The 15,169-nt window shown below is 38.2% G+C and overlaps 1 protein-coding gene across 2 annotated transcripts in view; it reads left to right on the forward strand.

Moving 5' to 3' along the window:
- PLXND1 (plexin D1) overlaps nucleotides 1–15,169 on the forward strand; it is an 817,829-nt gene that overhangs the window by 540,743 nt on the left and 261,917 nt on the right. For both annotated transcript variants that reach the window (XM_044078628.1, XM_044078629.1), the window contains exon 14: nucleotides 6,900–6,999. In XM_044078628.1, the coding sequence (XP_043934563.1) occupies nucleotides 6,900–6,999 (100 nt within the window). The remainder of the gene's footprint in view (nucleotides 1–6,899; nucleotides 7,000–15,169) is intronic.

The following is a 15,169-nucleotide window of genomic DNA, read 5'->3' on the forward strand; positions in this document are numbered from 1 at the left end:
CCCAGTTTGCAGTCATCTGCAAACTTTGTCAGCCATAGTCTTCCTGTGTTAGCCTGTACCTCAGAGAAATATATACCGAACAAGAGAGGTCCCAGGACTGAGCCTTGTGGGGCGCCACTTGTAACTGGTTTAGAGCCTGACATGGCACCTGCAATTTTGACCATGTGGGTTCTATCCCTAAGCCAGTTTGCAACCCATCTTGTGACATAGGGGTTGATATTTAAGTTGGTGAGCTTATTTATGATGCCCGAGTGGGGTATTGTGTCGAAGGCTTTTGCAAGGTCAAGGTAGGCTGTGTGGACTACCTTCCCTTCGTCTATGGCCTTGGTGACTGTTTCAAAGAAATCGACCAGGGTCAAGAGGCAAGATCTGCCCTTAACAAAGCCGAATTGGGTAGAATCCAGTGTTTGGAGATTCCAAATGTCTTTGTTTATGAGTTCCATGATGATACACTCCATAGCTTTGCAGACCAGGCTAGTTAGGCTTATAGGGCGATAGTTTCCAGGGTCTGTTGTGGCACCACCTTTATGGAGTGGGACCACTGTTGCTCTATGCCATTCTTTGGGTACATATCCTGTTGTAAGGCTGAGACTGATTAGTGATTTTAAGTGAGGATTCAGTTCTTCTTGGGGCTCATGTAAAATGCAGCCCGGGACACCGTCCGGTCCCATTGATGCTGTGTTTTTTGTTTTGGAGAGGGCAGCTCTCACCTATGCATCTGTGATGTCAGGGAGGCTACACTCTGTTGGGATAGTCATTTGCTCATTTGGGGGGGAAGGGGGGGAGAAGTTTGCACTGAACCTGTCTGCCAGGATGTTGGCAATGTCTATGGGTTCAGTGTATTTTTTGTCATTTTGCACTAACTCAGAGCATATCTGGGAGTTTCCACCCAGGTTTCTGACATAACTAAAGAAGGCCTTGTGATTATCTTTAGCGTCTTGTGCAATTTTTCTTTCAAAGCTAGCCTTAGCTGATTTTATGAGGGATCGTAGTTTCTTGCTAGTACTGATCAGAGTTGCCTTCCCTTTCAGGGATTTTGCTTTATCATGTAGTAGCTTCCTCCTTCTGTTGTACAGCTTATTTATGGCTGGGGTCCACCAGACAGGTCTCCTGCCCTTGGAGGAGTGTGTCTTGGTTTTATTTGGGATAGCATGATCCATGCATTCCTGTAGGTATCCATAGAATGCATTTGTAAAGGATTCTGCGGTTTGGGCCATATTTTCCACTGGCCCTGGGGCTTTGAAGGATTCCACCTCGGTTTTGAGAAGTGGGAAGTTTTCTTTTGAGAAGTTTTTGACCGTGGTTTCCTTTGCTGGGGGTGGGGACGGGATATGGATGTCCATAGTGATTAATTTATGGTCAGATCTTACCAATGAGTGGTATACCTCTGGTATGGAACATAGAGTCTCCATGTTGGTGATGATCAGGTCCAATATGTTTTCCCCTCTTGTGGGAGTGGTGACCAGTTGTTCCATAGCATTTGAGTTTATAAATTCTAGGAACCGTTGGGCTAGGGTGTTGGGGCTTGAGTAGTGCTCCCAGTCTATGTTTGGGTAGTTAAAGTCACCCAATATAATGGTGTCTGGAGAGACCTTCATATTCTCCAGTGTCTTCAGGAAAGCTGAGTGGGGTTCCTGAGTTTGGGAGGATGGTCTGTAGCAGGCTACAAACTGGAAGGCAGTTTTGCCAACTGTTAGTTGCACATGGATGGTCTCAGATGCTTCGTGCAGTGCCACTAGCCTGGAGGTATGGGTATATTTGATGAATATGGATACTCCCCCTCCTCTTGTGGTTTGGTCCAAGTTTTGGGTCCGAACAGCATGGTATGAGGTATAGCCTGGTAGTGCTGGGGTGCTCTCGGGAGCCTTGAACCAGGTTTCTGTTACTGCACAGATATCGATATTCTCCATACTGAGGAGAGCCTCGAGTGCGTGCATCTTGAAGTTTAGACTTCTGGCATTGAGCAGCATTACCCTTAGTTTCTTTTTCCTTGTGTTGTCTAAGGAGGTGGGTTTGTCTTTTGAGCCTTGCCTAAAAAAGGCACTATGGGCTGGCAAGAGCCTTGGCCAGTATTCAAAAACCCAGGGTGACAGGTGCAAGCCGTCCCTAGCAAAGCAACGTGGCTTGTCAAGCATGTCATCCCAGGCTGACAGACACTGGATCCCCTTTGAGTGACACCAATACTTTAGCCAATTGTTGAAATTGATCATTTTGTCTTTATACTGTGGTATCATTCTTGGTGAGGGTAAGATGCTACTCAAGGTCAGGGTCATACCGGCCTGGGCCACATGATCAGAGAGCTCCTCTATGTCTCTTTTCATGTAATCCAGGGAGGTACATCTCAGGTCATTCACACTGGCATGGACAATGATGGAGTCATATTTGTACTTGCTTTGGAGTGACCTGAGTGCTTGTGTTATGTGGCGGATCCTGGCACCCGACAGGCAGCTTACAGTGACCTTCTCCTTGTTCAGCCTGGTGAGAGGGACATCAGTGTGTCTGATGATAGAGTCACCTATTACGTGTATTAGGTGTGTTGTTTAGCTTTAAGGGCTGTGACTGTGTGGCACACTGACTTTGTGAACTATGTGATACGTGGGTATTGTTGTGGGGTAGCGGTTGCTTGGATGTCAGCTTTGGAGGTCTCTGTTGCTTAGGTAGATTTTTATTTAGAGCCTCCGAGTAGGTTTTTGTATGTTTATGTGTTTGGTTTGCTGTTGCGATAGGTCTATGTGAGACTGGATTTGTGGTGTCTGTGATTACCTTCTCCTCCAGACTGAACATGCCAGTACTATGTTGAGAGAGCTCAGCCTCCAGTTTGGCTTTATAGTTGCATCTCTCACATATATTTGAGCTTGTTGGGAAGAGGAGAGGGTGGTCTCTGTACATAAGGTAGTTGTAACATTGCCTCAAGATTCTCATATTCACCAGCTGGACTGGAGAGTAAACCTGAAACTGAATTTTGGATATGCCAGAATAGTATAAGGAATTACTTTTTGACTTTATCAAAAAGGACCAATAGGGAGCCAAGTACTTAAAGGGAGTATAAGAGGGTGTAGTGATTTAGTTTATTAGTGCTTACTTATAAGACACTTATCCTAGCTACTGCTGGGTTTTAGAAGGAAAATAGAGTGCTTACTTTGAGATTTGGAACAGTTCTAAGGGAAAAAGTGAAGAGCAGACTTTGTGGAGCCGGGAATAGTTTAAACCTGATTAAGCGGTGCTGCCCGATGCTGCGCTATGCGCAAAAACTCGCAAAATCGTGCAAAATAGGGTTTTAAGAGCGGGGGATCAAGGAGTTTGGAATTGACCCAAAATGGCCAATAAAACTACAGTTTCTAGGCAGTAACCACTCCCACAGGGGCAGGCAGGCTGTTCAGTGTTTACCACTGCCACTGATGAACACAGAGACTTCCCTGTAGCCCAAGCAAGCAATGGCCTCCAAGAAACTTACAAACAGTTCAGAACAGCAAATCTGTAACTGGACTTTTTTTAAATTTCAGAAAGTGGGAAAAAAGCAAGATTTGTTTTTTTTTTTTTTTTTGTTTAAAGATAGCAGAGATACACAAGTAGCAACAAATTAGAACAGTGCAATAAATGACCCCACACTTGAGTGCTAGGCCAGTGACAGGTAAAATGCAAGTTTTAAGAAAAAAACAATTTTAAAATAAGTGCAACACAGGAAATGCAGTAAACAGGCTCTAGATGTGTTCTAAATGCAGTTCCTAATACAGATGTCAAGTTTAGCAAGCTGGAAAACACCACAAAGTAGGCTGCAATGCAGAAAACTTAACAAATAATCTGAAGAAAAATACTTAAAATCTCAAAAGTGGCTCCTTTCTTCTCTCAGCGTTTTCTCCTCTTGGTAGGTGCTTCACCAACAGCCAACAAGTCTGAAAAGATGCCAAAACCACGAGGCAATCGGGTTTTAAGAGAGGGGGATCAAGGAGTTTGGAATTGACCCAAAATGGGCAATAAAACTACAGTTTCTAGGCAGTAACCACTCCCACAGGGGCAGGCAGGCTGTTCAGTGTTTACCACTGCCACTGATGAACACAGAGACTTCCCTTTAGCCCAAGCAAGCAATGGCCTCCAAGAAACTTACAAACAGTTCAGAACAGCAAATCTGTAACTGAACTTTTTTTAAATTTCAGAAAGTGGGAAAAAAGCAAGATTTTTTTTTGTTTGTTTAAAGATAGCAGAGATACACAAGTAGCAACAAGTTAGAACAGTGCATTAAATGACCCCACACTTGAGTGCTAGGCCAGAGACAGGTAAAATGCAAGTTTTAAGAAAAAAACGATGCAGCTTATAATTATTTAGTGGACACTAAGAAGGTCTGTGACCACATTTCTCAGTATGTGCTGTGGGAAATGGTTGCACTCTATAAATGTCATTGTCGTGTGTTGTTTGGACCATGTATGAGTGTGTTGACAATTGTGCTTCCTGTTAACACTCTGTACATAATTGTCATGAACACACTGTCAGGGCACAGCCATGGTTGTGACAGAGTCTATTTATGAAAACACTGTCAGGACACAGCCATGGTTGGGACAGAGTCTATTTATGAACACACTGTCAGGGCACAGCCATGGGTAGGACAGAGTCTATTTTGAAGACGTAGAGGTAACAGACACATCTGTTGTTTGCAAATGACTTATCTGATATAACTTCTGACATGCACCTACGTGATTTGTAAACCATCTGGGATAAGGAATAGAACGTTCAAATCTGGCACCATAGTACTGTGTTAAAGTAGATTGTTTCCTTCAAACATGTGTGAGTGTGTGTGTGGGGGGGTTAAATAAAATGGGGTTCTGTTCATGAATCACAGCATAATATTAACAAGTACTTTATGGGAATATTTTTAGTCTTGTGGGAGCTGAATGAGCTTTTGTTGTTGAAGTAGGTTCTAAATTCTCAGAAGACTCTCATGTTACCTGTTACTTAGTCTATGTTACCCTCACAGCTCTTATGGATAATGAGGAGACAGCAGAGATGATCAGTGCATCCCTACAACAGTGATTGCTTGGTAGCCTCTACTTGACTCCACTGGAGTCCTCCTCATCTGTCAGAGCAGACTCCTAAATCAGACATAACTAAGGACATGTTCAATTGATTATATCTCCCACCTGGAAATAATATGCACACACATGCGTGCACACACACAAACACACACACACACATACACACACACACACACACACACACACACACACACACACACACACACACACACACACATATATATATATATTAGGTGTTCTATCAAAATGTCGCGGCTGAAGTGTGTAATAATGGATATCCAAAAGTAAGTTTCCACAGGTCTGTATGTGTGAAAAAAACATGCCGAATGGAAAACAGCGAATGGTATTGTGCGTTTGCTGTTGTGAATTTGTCATATTGAGTGGAGATCGCACTATAGTGGGGATCAGGAAATGTATCCTTTCCCTCACTGTAGTGCGATCTCAGAGTTTGCATATATAAGTAGCAGTAGGTGTGGGGGGTGCAGCGGGGATTGCCCCCCTGCAAAATGTGTGTTGAATGACACTGGATGTGGTAGGATGTTCGAAAAATCAAATTGTCCACATTTTTTTTTGTTCATTATTTTTGTCAGTTGCTATCATAAGTTTCAACAGTGTTTTTCGAGTATATAAGTACTCGCAACAAACGTTCAAAATTATATATATATATATATATATATATATATTTATACATGTATGCATATATGTATTTTATACATATATATATATATATATATATATATATATATATATATATATATATATATATATATAAAGATATATAGATAGCTGTGTCTATCTATATGTATGTGGATAGATAGATAAGTAAATAGATATAGATATAGATAAATATATTTATATTATGTTCATTCCTATATGCCACAGAGCTGGAAAACATTCTTCAGCAGTCTACCTACACAACCATTCTCTATAATGCACCTCTATTGCCATCAATACAGAAAAAATAGTGAGTCTTCACCATTTGCACAAATAAAAAGTGGACATAAAGACCATACAAAATCAACTACACCCACATAAGTCAGTATCTTTCTTCATTTAACCCTTCTAGGTTCACTGTCACAGAATGCTGTAGTTTATCTGAGCTTTCTGGTCTATTGACACACACTTGAAATACATGGCTCACTAATCTGTTGTATTCATTTTATCATGGAAAGTGTGGTATGTTACTTGCCATAAAGGATACAAAGTTCCCTGCATGGTCCTGAATAGCTGCAGTTATGACTACAGCACTATGTTACTTAAAGATTATAATTTGGCTAGTTGTCATGTATTTGTTAGACCTTGTTGTCCATTGTAATTGTTGCAAATAACATAAACTTATCATATATATATAGACAGTAACAAGAATTATAAGTCGTATTGATTAGGAACTGTCTACTAAGGGTAAGCGTACAGCACATAAACTATAACCTGTTAGCTACCAATAGAAGTAGCTATGTAGAAAAGATCGACAGATGACAGATGTGTGTGTGTGTGTGTGTGTGTGTGTGTGTGTGTGTGTGTGTGTGTGTGTGTGTGTGTGTGTGTGTGTGTGTGTGTGTGTGTGTGCGCACACACTTGTGTTCGCGCATGCTTGCTGAATTACGCATTCCAGTTAGTGCTACTTGCCATTATATTCTTATAGCAGTTGTATGTTGATTGCACAATCTGAAGTTTTTACATTAGTGCTGCCCACCTTTGGTAGTGTCATTATAATTCATATTTGTTGTTTGGTATTTACTGGTCCATTTAACCCATTTAGTACTATTTTATCCATTTGATTACAGCTATACACTGAAAATGTGAAAACATTGATTCAGTGGCGTGTTAGAGACGGACTAATATCTAACTATTTTTGTTAAATTTTTGTTTTAGAATCGTCTGCAGAACTGGGAAGGCTGAAATAGAATTTTCAGATCGAGTAATTGTGAATAACAGCAAGGAAGGGATATCAGAGGAGGAGTTTTCATACCGGGTAAGGTTTTCCATTAAAAAAAAAAAAAAAAAAAAAAAAAAAAAAGCTGATTCACTCTATATTTCTTACTAGAGGTTTACATTGTTCTTTTAATTTGGTTTGAGAAGTATTTGATTTTTGAACATCTTTTTCTTGAGAGGTGGTCCGTTAACAGCCTCCTTGGAAAGCAACTCATCTTCAAAAACACTCTTTCCAATCCATCTGGGAAAGTAGCATAAAATCATGAAATTTCATGGAGTTTTACATTTTAGACCTGAACTTTTATACATCATAACGTGTATTTCTTTTTTTATACTGCTTGTAAAATGTTCAAGTGTTCTGTACTTAAAATATATTTTTATTTCCTTTAAAAGTACACGGGTAGACTCACTAAAACTGTAACAGAATTATAGCATCATCATCATCATCACCCCCCCTTTTTCCAGTTTTACACAAGATTAGATATTGTATCAACTGCTGCCATGTCTTTCTTTTCAGAGACATTCTCCCATCTTTATTGATAGTCATGTCTGCTTGTTTTAGGTCTTCTATCATGCAATTCGTCCATCTCTTGACTGGGTATCCTTTTTTCTCATGCCTTCTTCCTGTCTCTCCCAAATCAGCTTTACCAAATTGTCTTCTGATTTCCTGCATATGTGATTGAACCACCATAATCTCTTTTCCTTGACTTTTTCTGTAATTGGGGCTAGTGTGGCTTCTGCTTTGATGTTCTCATTTCTTCATCTGTCCCAAACTGTTCATCCTACTACCCATCTCAAGCAGTTCATCTATATAACCCTAATCCTCCTCTGCTGCTCTGCCTTCACTGCCCGGTTTTCTGTGCATACAGATGCAAAACTTACACCACCATTTTATACACCTTACTTTTCAACTTCTTTGGCATTGTTCTGTCACATACTACCCCTAACATTTTCTGCTAGTTTGCTGCACCAGCTCTGATTTTTAGCTTTGACTGTCTCATTCAGATCAACAGTGCCAACACCTTCAAGATCCTTTCCCCTATAGCTTGATTTTAACCTTCTTCAGTTTTCCCCCATTTGTTGCCATGACTACTGCTTGGTGTGTATTCAGTTTCATCCCATGTGATTTCAGATTTGTATTCCAAGCCCCTTTCATTTGTTAGAATTCTTTTTGCAGAATCTATAGACATAATCATATTGTCTGCACACACCTTTGTTGATCTGTCCCCTCTGACCTGTTTGTTGCTGTATTCCAGCACCAGTACGAACAGCAATAGCCTTAGAGCTGAGCCCTGTTGCATAACCACTCCCAAATATCAAAATGCATGTTTCATTTATGTACATGAAGCAGTTCCCTGTGTCTACCACTGAAAACTTCCACAGTGCCTTCATCAAAAGTAATAAAAAAATTCCATCAAGATGTATGAGAAGTAACATAAAATCCCAAACAAGTCATACTTTCAGTTAATGCAGTAAACAAAGGGCAATACATGAGAGGCCAACTTCTGTGAAATCTGGCAACCCTGTGGCAAAATAAATACATATATTATGGTTTCCTCCACATGACATCCAGAGAGTGAATATAGATTCCCAGCTTTCACCTTGTATCGCTTATTCCATTTAACCAGGGATTTTCTGTGACCTAGCCTAAAAATAAATCTTTCTACTGGACTTGCGAAGACACTCAATCCAGTCTGCCCCACAACTAGAATCCTTAGGATATTGACAGAGTGCTAAACTAAGAACTATATAAAAGTCTGACATAAAGGAAGCATGAAAGCACTTATAGGAAGGCAGAGCCTTGATTGCATCTGATTTACACAACTTAGCCTTTTGAAAAGCCAAGTACCACCCAAGCAGTGTTTCTGTTTACTAGCTAACATGCCACTGAAAACATTCTTATAATAGTTATATAGGAGTGTGGATGTTAATTGTACTGGTCCCTCCCAAGAAATGTAATAAAACATAATGGAGATGCAGGGACTTTAAAAACTGGATATAGGAGGCCTAAGCCTATCCTATGCTTATTACCATAAAGAATGTTCATCTTAATAAGGTTAAACTGGCTACCTCAAAATGATTAAAAACAAATCCTCAAAAGGAGGATTCTTACCTCTCAAGGGTATCTCATAATCCCCAGACAAATTAGAGTAAAACTGGAAATAAAAGAATTAATCAAATAATCCACTCATCTTCCAGAATCCTCCTAGTTCTTTCATCTTATGAAGAGTAATTTCGTACTTTCTGTAACATAAGGTCCAGTCTCCAAACAATATACTCAAAAGTTTAATGGAAGGATAAAAAAAATGATGAAATGTAGCAGGCCCATTCCCAAGATTTCTTTAAACTGAAATGAAAACCCTCCTAATGTAAAATTGTCTGTAAATGAAACAAGGCAAGAGAAACACTAATGTGACTCCCATCAGCTTGAAAGATAAAATGTAATTCAGATAAAAAAAATGTGATTCAGATAAAAAAAAAAACTGAATAATGAAATTCACTGTTACACCTTTAAAACCACTTCATTTCAGATTAGCTTACTTTGTAGTTTTCGAACCAAAAAAAGAGCAGTAAGGCTGAAATTTCTACATTCTTTAGACATGCATAGGGCAGCAGATCCACCTGATTCATATCAAGTCTGTCTTGACTGCCATCACCAGCCATCTTATCAAGGACTATTTTGTCGACATGATGCACACTTACTAAAAGTGCATCATATTAAGTATACTTACTATGTGTACCTATTGAGAGTTTCATGTCAACCAGTCATTGCTGCAGTGGCCTGACTTTTCTCTTACATAGTAACTATTTCTTACTATAGAGTTGGTAACTCTAGTGAAGTGATGTGATTGTATGTAGGAGCATGTAACTGCCAGTGTGTGTGGTAGAAATTTTTGAAGATAGCTGTATGCGTGTGTGTGCGTTTTTAGGAACATTCTGGTGAGTATGTTAAATCTATGTTTTTATAGGTTGGAGTCGATGATGTTGTGAAAGAGTGGTTGAGTGTTATGTGTTAGAGTGAATGTGTGTGTGGGTGAATGTGCACGTGTGCGTGTGTGTGTTGGTGATGCTGGAGAGTGAATGATCAAGTGTTTCATCGCACACAATGCATGTGTGATGGTAATGCACTGAGCAAGTTGTTGAGTGTTCCAATGCACACAATGCATGTGTGTTGGTGATGCTCTGAGTGACTGAGTGTTTCAGCGCACACAATGCATGTGTGTTGGTGATGCTCTGAGTGACTGAGTGTTTCAGCACATACAATGCATGTGTGTTGGTGATGCTCTGAGTGATTGAGTGTTTCAGCGCACACAATGCGTGTGTGTTGTGTGATTGTTTGAGTGTTTCACCACACACAGTGCATGTGTGTTGGTAATGCTGTGAGTGAGTGATAGAGTGGTTCAGTGCACACAATGCATGTGTGTCTGTGATGTTCTGAGTGAGTAATAGAGTATTTCGGCACATACAATGCATGTGTGTTGGTGATGCTCTGAGTGCAGTATACTGACTGGAGGTGCACGCAGGAATGGGTTGCAGTGTGTGCCAGTTGAAATGAATGATTGAAAAATTGTGGATATGACAGGGTATGTGTGATAAAGAGAGTGTTATTATGATACTGTATTGAGGTAGTTTGGTGCAGAAAGTGTAAAATGTGTGAGAAATGGCTGTTTTGTGAAATGGTTGTTATGTCTGGCTCTGTCCTAAGAAACATTTACCACAAAGTAATTGATCTCAGATTTGGTTATATAAGTGATGGCAAATGTAGCAAAATACATATGGAAAGTTGACAGAATAAAAGGAAATGAATCAACATGCATTTCTGAAAGTAAAAGAAGTTGATAATTAAAGCTAGAATGTATATGCATCTTTATGATATTATGAAAAAAGATGAACATAATGCATTTTTAAGCACCTAAAGTCACAGGATTGACATAGTTTTAAATTTTGTACTATAGTATACATCATGTTATGGCAGACATGAGGGGTGGCCCTGTAGGTGATTTATTAGAGCTAAAAGAACTAAAATGGTGGTTGTTTGCCAATGCTACAGAGGGCTGGGGTTTAAATTACGTGATTTCATCAGTAGTGTTTTAATATTAAAAGCATCATTTTTTTATGTAATTTTTTTACATGACTGATTTTTATTAAAACAGTAATGGGTTTGTTATACATGAACTTAGAATTACAACCTTTTAAATGTTTTTTCTACATGTTTACATGCAACATATTTATAAACTGGTGCTTTATTGCAACAGAGATGTACATATTTAACTGGTTTCTCAGTGTTAACAATTCATATAACTTTAGATGCAGATTTCTATTTTTACATTTACATTTCATATTTATTTTAATTTCATTTTTATTGCTTTTTTTATTTTGTATTCACTGTGTGGTTATTTATATTATACTTGCTTGGATTCAATTTGGTGGTTGATTGGTTAGCCAATGATATGGTAAGAATTTTTTAATGAGTGTTGTGGAAGTATATAACTACAGTCAATGTGATCAATTTGTTGTATTCAGAAGTCCAGATACCAGGATAAAACTGCTTAATTTTTGTAATAAACGAAGAGTATTGCCACTATTTCACTCCTGGTTTGTTTTCGGTTTATATTTGTTTAAGATTTTTTTAAGTTTGAATAATTATAATAATGGTTATTATTTATTGAGAATGATCTGCCACCTCTTGTCAAAAAATCATCATTTTTGAGAGACAGAGAAAACATTTGAGCTAACCTCAGGGATATCTCTGAAAATCAGGGTCAGGCAAAAGGTTGAGGTACTGCAGACTATAGCAGAGTATTTATTCCCTTACATTTGCACGTGTAGATCTTGTATTCCAAGGATAACAGGTATGGTGCTCAGAATTTCAACAAGCATCCATTTGGGGATGGATGGCCCCCTGGAGTCTTTTGTCATAAACACTGGATGCTTCCCTCCTCCATGTTTATGTCAGCTTCTGCATGCCTTGTCCTGCTAAGGAATGAGTCTTATAAATGATAGCTGCAGACGTGCTCCCTGAAGTATGGCAGTACATTCATATTTGTGCTTACTCATTCATATTAGTAACTGTCTGAAAGACAGAAGGAGAGATATTTCACTCTTTGACTGAGAGTGTGTTCTTGGCTATAAAATAATCTACAATGATTATTTTTGGTGTTTAATGTTTAACTCTCTGCGGTACATTTCTGTGGCATGTTAAAACAATTACCTCATGTTTAAACTGGTTTGCCATGGGAAAGCCTGGCAGAAGAGTGATAATGACCACTACCCTTCATACACTGTGTATTGCCTTACACAAGAGTGTCAATAAACATCATATGATGTGTTGTTACTATTTTTCAGTTTGTGATTCTGGCTGATATCATTCCTATCAATATACTTGTCATCTCGTCTAAATCTACTGTTTTTGAATGTACTTCTGTAAATGCAATTTATTGTTTTTTCTTGCACTGGTGATACCTTGACACTGGCTTCCTGTTCTTCCAGTTGGTGCATAGCCATGTTTCATTACAGTTTTATTTATTCTGTCCCCTCTGTCCTTATTTTTTACCACTTGTCTGCTTTTCTAATCTGTTATACAGAGGGCATGAATAAAGAGATAAAAGGCCATCTTCTGGCACTTGTCCTGATCACTGTTAATGGGTTACCACTTGATGATGGTGCCGTCTAAGTTTTGGCTACAATCTCACAGATCTTTGGTGTTTTAACTACCAGGATGGAAAAAGATGCAAACTACATATTTGTTTACGCATAAATGGACTGCAGAATGCATGGAAGATTGACAACCAGATTAACCAGCCACAAGTAACTAACCTTAAAATTGAAAATTAGACAAAAAAAAAATATATATATATATATATATATATATATATATATATATTTTTTTTTATATATATATATATATATATATATATATATATATATACACACACACACACACACAAGTAAAACTGCCCCAATTTGAAAATAATCTCTCTCTACACTTTTCTCCCTCTTGCTGAATAAGTAGTGGATTCTGCTGACCCCAACATGATGTCAGTAACAAAGCAGAACTTCCTGCAACATAATCAGTAAAGACAGAGTATGTTATAGCTATGGTGGTTATTTATTGGAAGTGATCTTCCTTAAAAAGAAAAGTGAGAAGGCAAATGACAGAAAGACAGCATTTTTTTTATTTATTTTATTTATTTATATGTATTTACCTGGGTTGTTCACTGATCTGAATGGACCGTTTGCAGGCACAGCCTGGGTGAACAGAATCACATAAGAAATGAACAAAACATATTTACAGAGACAAGGATATGCCAAGGTAGGCAGCTACTGAGGAAATGTATTTTCAGAACAGATAGGCTACTTTGATTTTGTCAGTTTGCAAATGGTCTTTAAGATACACAGGAAAATCTACATCTTCACTTAAAAAATAAGTGACATTTTATTGCCACTAAAATGGGTAGCACAGTAGTACAGTGGTTAGCATTGCTGCTACAAAGAACTTTTAAGTCTCTGTTTCAGTTCCTGACTGGAATTTCTTCTATGCAGAATCTGCTTCTTTGTCAATCTGTTTTTTCAAGGTGACCAGTTTCCTCACACATTCAAAGGCATGAATATAGCAGAAATAGCAAGCTCTAAACTGCCCATAGATGTACAGGTAGTGAATGTATGTCTTCTGATATGACTGATGTCCCATTCTAGACTGTTCCTCTGTCTTATGCCTGCTGCTTGTTGGATAGGATAAAACAAAAAAAAAATGTGATGTATAAGAAAACAAACAAAAGAGCCTTTCTGAGTTTTGAAAAATCTTTACTGGTGTCTCCTGGTACCTCGGTTTACGCCTTCAAGGGATGAATTACACACCAGAAACACAGTGTTTTTATATTACATCAATTAATACCATATTGTTAATACATACACCTTAAGGTGATACACAACATATTTAATAAAACTTTAAAAAAGACGAAGTGTTGCCTCCACTTTTTTCCATACATGTTAAACATTAAAATTTACCAACAAATTCAAACCTATTGGATGTAAAGTATTGAAATTACTGCTAAACCTGGTTTCCAAAGCTAATAATTTGTTCTTGTACATCTCTCCATGCTGATTCATGGGCTTGGCTAATACACTGAAGAACAAAGTGGAATCCAATCCCCCATGACATGCCCAAAAATGATGGGCAACTTGGCTATCCAATCTGCTATGTCTAATGTCCCCTAAATGTTCAAGAATGCATTTTTTGACTTGCCTCTTGGTTTGCCCGATGTACCATTTAACTGGGGAATATCCACATCCTATAATCTAAACAACTCCAGTAGAACAAAAGGTAAACTTATACATGGCTTTATAAACCCTGTTGTTATTAGTGCCATTTAAATTCCTGACCTTTGGGCAAACCTTGCATCTTGAACATGGGAAACAACCCACTTGACTACCAATACTCACTCTCTTACCACTGCTATTAAGCAGTTCCATTAAATTTGAAAATCTAATGTATGAAAAAAAATTATTTTTTCTGGAAACACCCTTTTGGTAGTGTCCCCTTGCATTATGATGGGCCAAAATCTCCTAACCAAACTGCTTAGTATTTCTGAAAAAGGTGAAAATGTACTAACAAAAAATATTTTCTCTCCACCACTATGAGCCTGTTCATCTCTTCCCCTCCTTGTGCCAGACATCCCAATATCACGAATTCCCGGTATTCTCTTTTCTGTCCTAACCAACAAATTTGTCTGATAACCGCTCAATAATAATTTGACTCTCACCTTGGAAAATTCCTCCAGAATGATGCTGTTATCATATGTATTATTAAAAATCCATTTATATTCACCATAGGGGAGTGACTCCAATGGAATACGCTATGACTCAGCAAATGCCATCTTCTCTGTCCTAAAGTCAATGCGGTAGTATGGCTATTAGTTGCATTTTTTCAAAAATATTAGTTATGTATGGCTAGTAGCTGCATTTTTATATAAAAGATATTAGTTAATCTACATTTGTGGAGAGAAATGTTAATGCACTATATTCATGAAGTGTATTTGTAGATTTAAATACTCAGTAAACGCCATGTGTTAGGTGATTTAATCCTGCTTGTAAAGTAACTCTGCATACTCAAAGACTATTAGCTGCATTATTGAAGTGTTTTGTCTTTATAGATTTTTATGCTGTTGAAGTTTGCTGGCTAAATTATCTGATATAGAAACGCAATTTTT

This window comes from Protopterus annectens, chromosome 7.part1 (genome assembly GCF_019279795.1).
Source record: "Protopterus annectens isolate FY-2018-M chromosome 7.part1, PAN1.0, whole genome shotgun sequence".
Taxonomy (NCBI): Eukaryota; Metazoa; Chordata; order Ceratodontiformes; family Protopteridae; genus Protopterus; species Protopterus annectens.